Below are 14,879 nucleotides of genomic sequence, written 5' to 3'. Positions count from 1 at the left end.
TACAGGGTGAATCAGGAATCACTCAATGGATGATGCAGTCAGCATGAGCCTACACCTTTTTGTGGCAAGGCTCCAGAGTGCGACTATCTGGTCTGGACTGTTTTTTTCTTCTTTGGTTGCATTAATGTCACCGAGACTCATTTCCGTACATTTATTGTGTTTGGTGATAGAAGTGAATTATCTTTAATCAATAGTGGGCAGCTAGTTTATATATCCCATTCATACCCACTTCATAATTTCTCACCATATTACGATCAAGCGTCACACACTATGGGGCAACTGTTGTCATTTAAGCATCTGATTCAATAACCATTCAACTAAACTCCATGGTTCAACAGTTTATTCAGACTCAACACTGTAGTGAATTACACATTACATCAGTAGTAAAAACCTTGATGTTTACCGTTGTTTCAGATAGCTGAAAATTCTTCTGTTATCAAACTCTGTTGTAGCTGCGCTGGAAATATCTTGACATGACGTCACGTTGTCTACGTTCGGCCAGCTATCCACAGGAATAAGAAAAAAACACCAAACAACACAGTGGGCCTAGAAATGCAAGGTACATCACCAATAGCTGTTATTCTTTTGTAGAGTTTTAGGATTTTTCCCCTTTTAATTCTTGCTTACAGTGGCAAGTGTAGCAGGATTCTCTGCTAGAGCACACAACTTCCCATGAAGAGTTGTTTCCCAGTTGTGCTTGCAGCCTGCCTGATGGTTCTAGGCTGTAGGCTACCTCTCTGTCTCCAGGTAGGAGCTCATTCCTTCCTCCCCCCTTGCTTGCGAAACATTGCCAATGGCAAATGGCTGCAGGCTATCAAGGCTAGATGCTAGCATGCAGTCCCCCTGCCCCCTCCCTAGTCCTTAAGCAAATGGCCTTGCTGCTCAAGCAGGGAGAAAAATGGGGAAAGAGGGAGGAAAAAATAAGGAAAGGAGCTTGTGTATCAGTGTTGAATTTGTTTAGGCTGGCTTGACAATCCAGTAGCACTTTATTTTATAGCAGAACAATTACCTAGTATGCAAAAATCATCAGCATTAACAAATAGTTACCTGGTGATAAATACAATGAAATGATAAATGGTGCAATAAATAATAAGCATGCACCAGCTGGGTTTGTAGTAATTATTAGGAATATGAAATACTTGAAAGCAAATAATGAAAATGATATAGAAACGAACATTGTAACAATAAAATTCCGGGTAACTATGATGGAAGAATTTGCAATACTAGCTATCCGACTATGATTATTACTGATAACTACTGTATACGTGCTTCTACATACTTAATACGATCCCTTTGCCCATTTAATTATATGAACCATCAGATTATTACATTGTATTTACCACTGGCTGGTACTTGTTTTCAGTAATAGTTACAGCATACCCACCTGCTACATACTAAGCTAAGTAATTGCCGTATTTTGAAGTGAAGTGCTACCGAGCATCCGTTTCTCTCCTGTTTCAGTGTAATGCAGATCACTTATGCATATGCCATGAGGCAGCTAGAATATGAAAATGGAAAGTAACCTGACTGTTTATTTCATTTCCGAGGCTCCCATTACCACCTGCTGTGCTTCATCTCCTGTTGGCAGAACTGAGAGTCACGGCCAAGATTACTTTTGGCCATTAAAGTTAGAATATTATGTGGACACAGCACACACACACACACACACACACATACCTTTTACTTTCCTTCGTCACCATGTTTACTAGTCTGCCTATTTTCCTAGTCAGGCACCAAAGAGAGGCATGGATTAGAATGTAAATCCATTAGGACTCAGATAAAAGAGGCCTGTAATGTATTCATTAGTTTTATTTAAATTGAGGGGTGTTGCTCTCTATCTCTCTCTCTCTGTTTCTCTCTCTCTCTCTCTGCCTTCTCTTGGGTATCTATTCATGGAAACTCTTGCTTCCCCACTGTTTGATCCATGACAGTATCAGACATTAGGGTTAGACCGATATATCTGTTTGCTCATACATTAAGCCAGTATTGGCCTTTTATTGCACATCAGATGTCAGCCATACAGTATCGTCCATCTCTGATATGATGGAGGCTCCTCCCTGACCACAGCTACATAAAGTAGCATGCATGAAGTAAAGCAGTGGGTCTCAACGTGGGGTCCGGGGACCACCAGGGGTCCTTGAGGGGGTTCCAAGAGGTCCCCAGCAAACTGATGAATTGTTAGACTTCCATTATTTAATTTACAAGAAGTGAACACCATCAGAGAATGTAGAAGAATGACTGTTTTGATCATAGTTTCACTGTTATCTCTGTACCTACAATACAGATAGTCATGGAATTCTGGACAAAATCATATCTAACAATAAAAATATTCTCAGATTTGGGTCCGAGAGACAAAATCTCATCAAATGGGGGGTCTGTGGCTCTAATGTGGCCTAAATTAGGGGTCCTTGATATTAAAAAGGTTGAGAATCACTGAAGTAAAGTGTGCGAAATCTGCAATGACATTTTATTTTTTTTGCACGCATTTAAAGGCAGTGATGTATCCCAGAGTTTCTCTACCCACCACATCAATAGGTGTGGTGGGTCACCCTGCCTTAAAGAGCTGCTAACCTGAAAGGAATTTCATTAGTCTGGGTTTCAGTGGAGAGTTTTATTGTCCCATGATGGTCTAAAAATGAGGCTTTTTCCAACCTCACGAGAATATACTTCTGGGGGGAAACGCACAGAAATATCGGTACCCTTCAAATACCCGTTCCGATCAAACCCTATCAGACATTACTTGGGTTTTGAGACTTTCAAGAGGTGGAGCGAGGTTGCTGTAATTGTCCCCTCGCTGCTGAAGCCTCTCTCTCTCTCTGATGAGGCCTGAAGCTGTCACGCCATGGCAGAGCAGCGCTAACTGCGACACTCCACACGCTGCTGGCACAGGCGAAGGGCCCGTGTTGAACAAAGCTGTAATTACACCGTCGTACAAATAGCTTAGCCAGCTTCCGATTTAATCAGCCAGCCCTGCAGAACGGCCCCCCACTGAGCGCGCCCGCTTACCCGTGTGTGTGTGTGTGTGTGTGTGTGTGTGTAAATGTGTGGACATCTTTCAGAACATCTAAACACATCCTCCGTCTCATTAGCATGACGGCTATTTAAAGTGGGCCCTTTCATTTACGCATGAAATCGTAAATGGGTTGCATATGTTCACGTTAAAAAAAATAATTTCTTTCTGGGTTGTTGTTGTTTTTTTGTTTTTTTCTTGCTTGTTTAGTTTGGACATATTGGTTGCGTGCATTTCACAAAGCCCCATTGTTGGTTCAGCAGCTGTTTTCTGTCAATTTTTTTCTCTCTCTCTCTTTTTCTTTTTTCCAGCAGTTACTATGCCAGCGTAAGGTACCGGAGTAGAAACATGCCCAGTGTAGTGATTCATGTATGTGGGAGGGAAATATGTGACGCTGCCCGCTGTTGCAGAGTGGAATGGAAGAAGGGATGCTGAAAGGATTCTACTAATCAAGATGTGGCTCTTACATCCAGGATATAGACCGCTCCGTTTCTGTTTTTTTTCCTGTCTTGATGTAGCCTATCTTAGCTGGACTGGAAGGACCAAATCCGACCCGGTGGCACACAATGTAAAATGCAGCGTAGAGGCCAGTAGAGGCTGCCAGTCTTCTTGGTGATGGTCTTGTTTGTTTACAATAATCATACTAATGTCTCAAAATTGATTTGACCCGTTCACTCACTCGTTTTGGGTCGATGCATGTAAACATAACTGGGTAACCTGGTTAAGATGCCTGATTTACTCCCAAATATTCAACGGGTTACTGTGGCATGGAAACATCTTAATTCTTTCACTTTTGGCTTTCACAGTCTGTGCAGATTCACACAGCATTATGGGTACATTTTGATGTCAACAAAAAACATGGCGGTTAGCAGTACTTGCTATTATTGGGATGATCATTTCTTTACCGGCTATTAGAAGTAAGCTACAGCTCAGTCAAAGAGGGAGGGGGGATATTCTGTTAACTGGTTTATTCGTGGTAACGGGGAGACTCAATCACTGGGTATCAAAGTTCCATGTAAACAGCTTAACCTGAATAAAACCAGAGTATGGGCGATAGTGGGGCTACTCCCTCTATATAAACATAGCCAAAGTAGAAGCTGTCTTGTCTAATCCCTCACTCAGACTGTACTCTCACTATGCCCATTGGCGCTGATCTGCACACACTGGGGGGGGGTGGGTAGTTGAGGACGGAAGACGAGCATCCACATCAACACTTCGCAAACCTCCAGCCTTTACTACTTTGTAAAGTGGAAATGGAATGCTGTGCCGAGGTAATTTTAGCAGCGGGAGGGGAGTTTACTATACACCGCGCATTGTAATCTCTCCTCTTAAAGCCTCCAGTCTGTAACATGTGTTTCTTTCTTCTTTGTCCAAGACTTGCCAATGGGAGCTATTGGAGGCTTTTATTTTCAGCTTATAAGGCATTGGCAGCTATTACACCAGATTAAAGCCAAGATATTTTGGCACGGGTACACATGTTTCTGTATACCTGGCTATCTGCATGCATATGGTTGCTGGAGTCAGCTGGCTTTGCGATACATTTTGTCTACATATGTGTCAAGGCCTCGGCCCCGCAGTGTATCCTGTGTGTGTGTGTAGGGTGGGAGGAAGGGGGGGGGGGTGTTGGCTGTGCTGTTTTAATGGGCCTCAGTGGGTGTCTGGTTCACACATGTGCCACGCGTTTGATCCCATCTCTGGAAGGTCCGCAGCTACAACCTGCCCTCCCTGCATGGGAATGGATTTACTTACTCATGCTTTGCTTAAACAAAAACACACACACACACGCACACACCAGGGCATCCGTGGGCTTTTACAAAGTGTTGAAGTCTCAAAGCTGCATGAGGCAACTTCGCGCTTTGGGGGAACCAAGTGGCAGCAGGAGATAACTTTGAATTTAAAAAAAAAACCCTGATATCCTATAAGGTGATATCAGTAAATTGAATATCTTTTTAGTGTCCCCAGCCCCAGGTGTATTTTACATGTATTTTTCCATAAAAATCTCGCACTCGGATTCACATTAACACAATCAACAATGCATCTGAAAAATCTGCAATAGTTCATTTTACGGTTGATTTTAAATTTGGAAATCCAAATCATTTTGGATGTGGGCATTCCAGCAACTAAAGCACGTAAAAGAACGCTTTCAAGCTGAAGCAACACAAGCCCGTTCTCCCGATATGCCCTGAACATAGCAGAAAAACAGAAAAAAGTAAACAAGGAAGTGTGTGAGCAGCACTAAAAAAAAGTATCAAATGGACCATTATAATTGTTCAGTCACAGCTATTTAAAGACATAACTGCAGTGTGAGTGTTGTTGTGCTGAAATGACGTGTTTTAATCGCATTTTGGGTTCAACTGTTGGGGATTGTGTCTGTCCTGTGTGAGTGTGTATTGGAGAGCAGTAAGGAACAAAAAGCGCTACAGTGGAGCAAGTCATGAAATCTCCATCACAATCAATTGTCATGATGACAGAAACTAGGAAAAGGTTGAAAATATTCAGAATTATCCTTTAACAGTTAATTTCCTGGTGTCCTTTTTCTTATTCTTCCCATTTCAAAGTAGCTTTGTATAATCAGAAATCTTTGTTTCTTTGTTTTGGTTTTTAAATTGGTCTTATAAAGTCTTAAATTTGTCTTTGCAAAACTTGCAGGTACCCTGCGCATAGAGGGAGAGAAAATGATTCAGATGTTCATTGATAATTTTCTAAAGCTGTTACAAAGCGCATCCCTCAGTGCATGAGTAATCACTGAATAGCAATATTGTAATTGGTGCTTAGTTATAAGCAGAAGAGTCACTCATTATAGGATTTGTTACAACACATATTTTATTGGCCTAGCTCGCGTGTGTGTTGTCAGAAAGACGATGTGTGCTTAGCCAAGTCTAGATTGTCCCAGTGCATTAGTTTGGGAGACAGAGCTGTTAAGGAAAACTGGTTTCCAAATCCACTGTGGAACGCAGTGCTGGACCGGGTTCAACTTGGCTGATTAATGCATCAGGTACCAAATACAATGCAGCTCTTGTGGTGAGGAGATGCTTTCTCTGCACGGCATTCGCTCAGTGGACATACAGTTTTTTTTTGTCTTGTTTTTCTTGCCATGGCCAGATTGTTAGCTTTCTGACTGGGAAAAGACCTGAATGTCTAAAACCAGACCAATATGAAATCTTCACTTTGAGACAAATACAATCTGCATCCTGTAAATCTGTTAATGGATTTTTGCTTTTCAAAATGTTAATTTACACTATGAGAGTATATTTTAAATAGCAGGCTACTTTATTTCATTCATTTTCAGTTCTGTCACAACCTTTTTTTTGCGTTGGTGTGGGTATTTGAAACCTTCACTCTCATGCATGATTGACTCATATGACTAATCATTGGCATGGTTAGTCATGGCCAACAATTGGTTCGTTGTCAGAGGTTACTTTGTTTGGAGTGAAACCCAAGCATTTAGTGTATGTAGAGGCTGTTGCCTTTTTGCTTCAGGGGCAAGCTATCAGTCAAGGCTAGTGTCTTGAATTGCATGGGATTACATGTTGAGGCCACCAACATTGTTTTAGTTTTTTTGGGGTCGTTTTTCCATTTGAAAGCAAGAATTTAGAAGCTTTAGAATGAAACCTAGCATGTCAGTCAACAAGCACTTGAATCATGAATGCATGGGCTACATGTTTGACTTCATCCTGGACAGTTTCCTCATACTATTCACCCTTTGTTAAAGTAATCATTTGTGACATTTTCACATATAAATGTCCATTTTGCTATTTGCTATCACCAACTGATATAACACAATTCAACCTATAGCTAGTTTTACATTTGCCTTTCCTGTGAAAAATCCTCTGGCGCACAGGAAGTGATGCGTTTTATGTTTCCACTTTGTTTGGAATAAATAGAAGAAGAACTGGGTGTTTAGCATGAGCAGCGATAGCCACCATGAAAATCCAAGGAAAAAGACGTCACAGTGCTGGACACACTGTTTGATTGACAGGTGATCTCTGGGAAGTGCAGTGGAGAAACACAAATTCACTATATAGTCAACGATGTTAAAGTTGTTGTTTCCTTTTGGTTAGGTGCATTTGGCTCTCAGACTGATGATGCATTTGCCTGCTCTGTGTGTGGTTAGAAATATTTGTTGCAGGCACGACAAAGAGGCCCTCTTACACAACTCCCACTGCACATGTGCTTAACAACCACAACAACTCTGTTTGCTCTGGGCCAGTGCAGCATGGTCAGATGGAGCGGGGCCTCGCCATTACATCAGACAGAGATTTTAAAAGCGTGTAATTGGACTCATTAAAGGGCCCATTTTGGACAGGAGCAGCTCCTTCCCCCCACCGGTTGTAAAGAGCGCTCTCTCTCCTCTCTCTCTCTCTCTCTCTCTCTCTCTCTCTCTCTCTCTCTCTCTCTCTCTCTCTCTCTCTCTCTCTCTCTCTCTCTCTCTCTCTCTCTCTCTCTCTCTCTCTCTCTCTCTCTCTCTCTCTCTCTCTCTCTCTCTCTCTCTCTCTCTCTCTCTCGCTGTCTCAGGCACTCAGACACTTTTGTGTGGCTGTGTTCACTCCTTCCTGCCATTCCCAGCAGTGACCTGCCTCTTACTTACTCCCGACCCCTGGCTTCTTTGGCACTGGTTACAACACACAGCGTTTCCCACACACTCGAAGCGGCAGACAATGTGCGTCTTAGTTCCGAGGGGCAGCCTCCCAACTTTGTGTCCAGAAATTCAAACTGTAATCCTCCTTGTGTTTTCATACAGCCTTCCTCATCCTCAGTCAGATCACTACCCACCCCGTGCTTGTCAGCACTGGTATTTTGGTATGTTTCTCAGGCCGAGGGCTGGGAAACATACGTTCCCTGATATTTCCAGACTGTCCTGCTGTGGGCAGACGGCTCATGTCACATTTGTTATTTTTCTCATTCAGGCTGCATTTTACAACTTCAACTTGTGGATTGTATTTTCCTGTTATATCCTTTCCATTGTTTTGCAAGGTTTCTCCTCCCTTAATGGCATATTTCATGTGTTTCAAGATGCTACGATGTTTACATTGCCATACAATTTGTCAGCTGCAGTTTTGTTTTAAAGTTGTACTTGGTCCTCAGCTGTCCAAACATTATAGCATTGTTCACAAGGGGGCACGAAGTGTCTAAGCAGAGCTGATACCTTTTTACTAGTCATCTCCATTGGGAGAGTGAACTGGTGTGGACCACTGGTGTGTCAGCAGTTGAAGCCTGGGACCAAAAAAAAAAGTCAGCTACGTTAGATTAACCTCCAAACCAACTAGGTGTATTTCTGATCAATTGTTAGCGTAAACAGTTTTTAGTTTTACCATTAGTAATATGCTAACATTATGCGTCATATCCACAGTGGCACTTCCTTGACAGTCAAAGTGTTTGTTTGCTGTGTCTGCTAGCTAACACCAGCATTACGTGACTTTAGCTGGTTAAAACTGCTACTTAAAACAAGTTCATTGTACATAATTAGACCTTGTTGGTTTGGATTATAAATGTGACATAGCTAACTGCTAACATTAGCTAACATTATGGACCAAATTGGTTTGGAGGTAAATATAACATAGCAGACTCCTAACATTATGGACCAAGTTGTTTTGGAGATAAATATAACATAGCAGACGGCTAACATTTGCTAACATTATGCACCAAGTTGTTTTGGAGATAAATATAACATAGCAGACTGCTAACATTAGCTAACATTATGGACCAAGTTGGTTTGGAGGTAAATATAACATAGCAGACTGCTAACATTATGGACCAAGTTGTTTTGGAGATAAATATAACATAGCTGTCGGCTAACATTAGCTAACATTATGGACCAAGTTGTTTTGGAGATAAATATAACATAGCAGTCGGCTAACATGAGCTAACATTATGGACCAAGTTGTTTTGGAGATAAATATAACATAGCTGTCGGCTAACATTAGCTAACATTATGGACCAAGTTGTTTTGGAGATAAATATAACATAGCTAACTGCTAACATGAGCTAACACTGTGGGTCTAGTTGGTTTGGAGATAAATATAACACAGCTGACTGCTAACAGTTAATTTTTGGACCTAGCTGGTTTGGAGATAGGTATCACATAGCTGACTGCTAACATTAGCTAACATAATGGATTTAAATGTTATTTAAATCTATTCCTTTCAGTGTTAAGCAACCGTCCCTCTCCCAGTATCAGATGACATGTAATGCTACAGCACTGTGCCCTGCCCTGTTTTCCAGACCTCTTATTTGCCTCCCACTTTATTTACATCTTCAACAGGTCCAGTGCCTCCAGCAAGTAACCTCTGAGCCACTGTGGCTCGGTCCCACCCTGCCTGACCTCTGCCTCGCACTAGCTTCCTGCTTTATTTTCACAGCTTTGTTGACTCAACTGTAAGATTGATAGGCATAGGCTAACAGTGGATGTGTTAAAGGATAGGACACTTTTTCCTGGTCTTTCTGTTTTTTATCTCCGCCTTGATTTGCAGATATTAGTTTATGTTTTGAAGTGGAAGTCCCAGGTTAATCCCATGTTCATGCACTGTGCCGACGGCATGACCGGGCCCCTGGAACTGCATCTGGACTGCAGTCAGCCTCCTCTGTATGGAAGTGTATCACATGCATAATTCAAATGGAAATGTAATATGTAAAATGGCCATGTAATCCTACATTTGAATTTAAATTTGCCACTTGTATGTGCAGTTTTTAGCTCAAAATGAAAATGATATTGTGACCAGCTTCACAGAACTCCCCGCCTTCTCTCCTTTCCCACGTTGTGAGCTACTTCTGATTGCGCAACGCAAGACCCGCCTTAATGGGATGACTGACAGGTGGACGCCTGTGACAATGTTAATACAGTCCTCTGGAAATGCATTTGCAATTGCAGACAGAAGACAGACAGAAGGCGTGGTTTCGCTTTTTACATTTGGATAACCATTTACATTTTGCCACCTTTACAGCATAATATTGTCTTTGATAATGAAATGTAAAATGCCCTATTAGGGAGTGCAAAACCATATAAGGTAAATGACATATCAATTACAATTTTGACACCATTGTTGCATGATCACATGAAAAATATCTATGCAGTTCGGGAAATACATTTTAATTTTCCAATTTGCATCATCATTTGAATAAAGCTAAAAATAAAGCGTGCAAATCTCTGTTTAAATGAAATGTCAATACTAGTATAGGAAGTCAAATGCAAATGACATTATTGAATTTTCATTTTCATTTTGAGCCAAAAACTGCACATACAAGTGGATGTAGGACTATGTAGGATTACATGGCCATTTTACATATTACATTTCCATTTGAATTATGCATGCGATACACTTCCATACCTCTGCAGCAGCCATCCACATGAATGCATTTAAGTTTGAGCTGGGAGATGCAGCTGCAGATCGGAGAATGGCATTATGTCAGCATTCTGCGAACCCCCCTGCTGGATCTGGAGGAGTTTGTGTTTGCAGGGCTACTAGCCCCTCGCTTGTTATCCTTCTCTGTCGAGGAATTCATGTTTGTCAATTCGATCACGTGGTCTGTGGTGCATCTCAGCGTGGGTTTGGCTCCGCTTGCCCTTGAAGCTCCTCATGAAGTCTTCTCTCGCTTCATGGCTTTTGTCCCTCAGCAGTGGGAGTTGACGCTCCTGCCCGGCCCCTATGGTTACTGTGTGGTGAGGTGGTTGGGGGGAAGGGAGGGAATGGAGATTAGCAATGTTATGGATGGTGGAGTGGAGGGGGGGGGGGGGGGCAGTCCAGCTGTGAGGGTAATTAAGGCAAACAAAGGGAAGAATTAGTTTTCCTTTGGAGAATCAGCCTAGTCATGCAGCCCCACACTCTGATAGGACAGTAGTCGTCCCCCTCCCCCCCCCATATACATTTCAATGGCAAAATTGGTCTCATATTTCTCTAACTGGCATTTAAAGGGTTTTGAAAAGTCTTAGATTCACCCTGATGAAACTTGCAGTCGCCTGTTCTCAGTGTTTTGAGTGCAATGTTATGCGTGTTCGTTTCATACAAGTAGACGGAGTAAATGGAGAAGAGCTCCTTGGCCCGCATTTGTTCTCTTGTTCGTTGCCTGGCAACAGCAGCGGTAAATGTACATCCACCACTTGAGACCCAACTCCCACCGTCTGCATCCAAATACCTCAGACTGCTCGACGAGTCTGTCACTCACTGAGGAGCATCTCGTCATCCACAGGGTTTAGGAGGGTTGCCTCCAGCTCTATAAGGGGAAACAGTCCTCCTCCAGGGCCAGGCCTGCTTCCTCCCGGCTTCCTGACGTCCTCGTTAGGGCTGGGTAGAAATATCAAAACACCAATACAGAGCAAGCTTATTTGTAGGTGCTGGAGAAAAGCAAATCTATGTGTGTTTGTGCGTTGTAACGCTTTTTGCACTGAGCTTAGGTGAATTACGGTAGGCACTGTTTAGGCAGATCTTTAAGAGCCCTGCATAAGGGAAATGCAGTGTGCGCCCGTACACCAGGCAATACGGTAGAAGTCACACGAGCATGAGCCAGCTCTAGGTTGGTGCGCTGTACATCCACATACCAGGAAGCAGCTCCTGATTCTCTAACTATAGTCAGCGCAGTTAAATAGTTAGTTTTCTTAGTTCCACCAACACTTTGCTACCACAGTGCTTTGGTGTTAACAGGTGGAGTTTTTAAAGGCAATGTAGTTTTTGAGAAGTATGGAGGCCCCATTTGACCAAACTACTTTTGTCAGTAACAGTGGCAGGCCTTAAGCAAACACCAGCAAATCTCAAAGCAGATGTTTGGATGCTCTTCAGATCAAAAAAGATAAAGGAGTGACATGAACTCAGTAAAACCAACATCATCTGAAAGCTGAAAGACATGCGGTAATACTATGGTAACACTATGGTTTTCTAACAGCCCTCGGTTAAATCTGAATACTAGCATGTGTACACTACAGCACACAGATGTCTGCATTGTAGGGCTGGGCGATATGGTTGAAATCAATATCATGATAATCATAAGGATTTTTCTCGATATCAGTATATATCACGATATGGTTCATGTATGCAAAATCATGTTAAATAATCAAAGTAATGTTCATCTCATTGAACCGAATGGTGATGTTAGGTGTGGTGTGTCACAATATCACAATATCTTCATATCACCACGATATGATTCCACTGAAAGACGATGAACGATAATATTGAATTATCGCCCAGCCCTACTGCATTGTTTACATTTCAGTTGCCTAATAAAGAGGACTGGAAAGACTAAAATCATATTAATGATGATAAAATCGTATCAATAATACACATAATCATGTATTACAAAACTAAAAAGATAGTGTGAAGTACCGTATCATGATCTATAATATCAGTATTTTAGTAGTACGGTGTTGTGATATCGATGACTGCTTTTTTTAATAAGCTGTTTGTATGTTATTGGGTGGCAAACCAAACCAGATCAAAATATTTATCCGTACTCTTGAGGATGACACCATGTACTGATTTGCTGTCTTTCCCTCTCTCATGTTGCCTCAGGTACATGTACTGGACAGACTGGGGCGAAATCCCAAAGATCGAGCGAGCGGGTATGGACGGGACGAATCGCGCGATGATAATCGACACGGACATCTACTGGCCGAACGGGCTGACGCTGGACTACAGCCTGCAGAAGCTCTACTGGGCCGACGCCAAGTACAACTTCATCCACCGTTCCAGCTTGGATGGCTCCGCAAGGTACGGTACCTCAGTTAACGCTTAATGCTTCGTCTAGTGATTTTGAATCGTGCGCCGTTGTGTCCCAATCGTCTGCAGATTTTCATTCCAGCCAAACACTACAGCAGCTGATTCCTCTGATTAGTCGGAACTTGGAAATTTGAGTTTTCTTCTTGGAATTCTGTGTTGAACGGACGTTCCATTGCATTTTTAGCTGAGACCAGAAGCTAGAGACAAGACCTATAAGTTTCTCTAGCAGCCACGCTGGTGCTTTAGCTCAGTGGTTCTCAACGTGGGGTCTGGGGACCACCAGGGGTCCTTGAGGGGGTTCCAGGGGGTCCCCAGCAAATGATGGGGACCCCCCATCATTTGCCCCCCCCAAATGATGAATTGTTAAGGTTCACCATTATTTTATTTACGACAAGTTAACACAATTAGAAAATGGAGAAGAATGGTTATTTGATCCTAGTTTCTCTGTTATCTCTCTACCTACAATACAGACAGCCATGGAAGTCAAATTCTGGACAAAATCATAATAAAAATATCCTCAGATTTGGGTCCAAGAGACAAAATCTTATCAAATGGGGGTCCGTGGCTCTATAATGTGGACTAAATTAGGGGTCCTTGATATGAAAAAGGTTGAGAATCACTGCTTTAGCTCACACTGCTTTTAGCTCACAGCGGACTTTCATGCAGGAGTCTCAGGTTTTAATCCTGGGCTTGGCAAATCAGGCTTTTGTATTTGGATTCATAGAGCCAAATAGGCCCCAGCTTATCACGAATTTACGAGCTTGTTCCTAGTAGGAAATCCAGAATTTCAGACTCTCCATCATCTCTGGAACGCAGCAGAAGAACTCGCTCTCTGGTCGAAGATGTGCCAATCAATAAAATCAGCCGCTGTAGTGTTTGGTAGGAATGAAAAGCTGCAGACTCTTGGGTTAAAAACCACCGGCGTAGTCGATGTCAAGTCACCTAAACCCTATTGCTATTGGTTGCCTAATTTGTCGTTGCGTGCATGTTTCCAGGGAGGTGGTGGTCAAAGGAGATCTCCCGCACCCCTTCGCCCTGACTCTGCACGAGGACACCCTCTTCTGGACCGACTGGAACACCCACTCTATCCACTCCTGCAAGAAGCAGACGGGAGAGGACCGCCGCAAGGTCCACTCCGACATCTTCTCGCCCATGGACATCCACGTCTTCAGCCCCAAGAGACAACCCGCATGTAAGCTTCACGCCCTCGCGGCCTATAAATTTGACCATTTTCATGCCAGAAAAATGACAGGTATTCAGTGTTTTCCTACTGAATTTTATTCTTGTTAGGATGGAAAAGCCTCTGAAACAGCATTTAGATTACCATGGGACACTAAAACTCTCCACTGAAACCCATAATAATGAAATTTGTTTAGGGTTAGCAGCTCTTCAAAGCAGGAAATGCCTAGACAATAGCAGGGAAGCACTGGGACTTTTATGTATCTATGGTCAGGGAGGAACCTCCATCGTATCAAAGGCGACACTGACCGACTGATACCCGACATTTGCTCAGAGGCCAATATCGGCCCCATATATTGGTCTAACCCTAGCTGGAATCCTTGAAACTATTCAGTGTTAAGATCGGGTTATTCATATTCTCAGGCAGGATGTCTCTAGTTTGGCAGCCTCAGTAGCCAACAGGATTCCTGCACAGATCTGGAAAGTCATCAAGCTGTCAGGATCCATTATTCATCACAATTTTTACCAAAATCTTTGAATCCAGTCAAGAAATTGAGGTCTGGGAAAAAGTTTAGAATGTTAAAATTAAAAAGTAGCAGAAACCCTGAACCAAGACAGTGTGGCTTTGCATTGTAAAGCATATTTCTCTTTATGGTGTCATTTCAAAGTCTAGGTTCGTCTAGGAGTCCCTCCTTATGTTTTTTTTTTAAGATGTGCCTGAAACAATAGATGAAGTGCTGTGGAGATTTGTTTAGCGGCGCTCTGCAGCACAGTAGCCGGTCACCTTTTTCCCTGCCTCTGTGATCACGACACACAATGGAGTCCCTGTTCCGTTCCCTGAGATTGTATGCGGAGAATTTCTCGGCGAGCGGAGAGAGGCGTGCCACTCGGTCACGACCCTTCTCCTTTTGCATCCCATACCCGTCCCACATGGTTCACGCCGGGCCCTTCAGGTGGCAGACAGACACATTCTCCAGGCAGATGTG

The 14,879-nt window shown here is 42.8% G+C and overlaps 1 protein-coding gene across 1 annotated transcript in view; it reads left to right on the top strand.

Annotated features, from left to right (window-relative positions):
- The window catches only part of LOC139662311 (low-density lipoprotein receptor-related protein 6-like), a gene marked incomplete at its 3' end in the record, with an annotated part of 38,003 nt that overhangs the window by 7,529 nt on the left and 15,595 nt on the right, over positions 1-14,879 (top strand). Inside the window, exons 3-4 of the mRNA XM_071540970.1 lie at positions 12,508-12,705; positions 13,710-13,906. Of these exons, the coding sequence (XP_071397071.1) occupies positions 12,508-12,705; positions 13,710-13,906 (395 nt within the window). The remainder of the gene's footprint in view (positions 1-12,507; positions 12,706-13,709; positions 13,907-14,879) is intronic.

This window comes from Centroberyx affinis, unplaced genomic scaffold (assembly GCF_046629955.1).
Source record: "Centroberyx affinis isolate AG114_WGS23_722 - 3 ecotype Tasmania unplaced genomic scaffold, CSIRO-AGI_Caff_v1 ptg003756l_1, whole genome shotgun sequence".
In the NCBI taxonomy this organism is placed as follows: Eukaryota; Metazoa; Chordata; class Actinopteri; order Beryciformes; family Berycidae; genus Centroberyx; species Centroberyx affinis.
The sequence above is the reverse complement of the archived record's forward strand: the minus strand, read 5'-3'. Positions and strand labels throughout refer to the sequence as shown.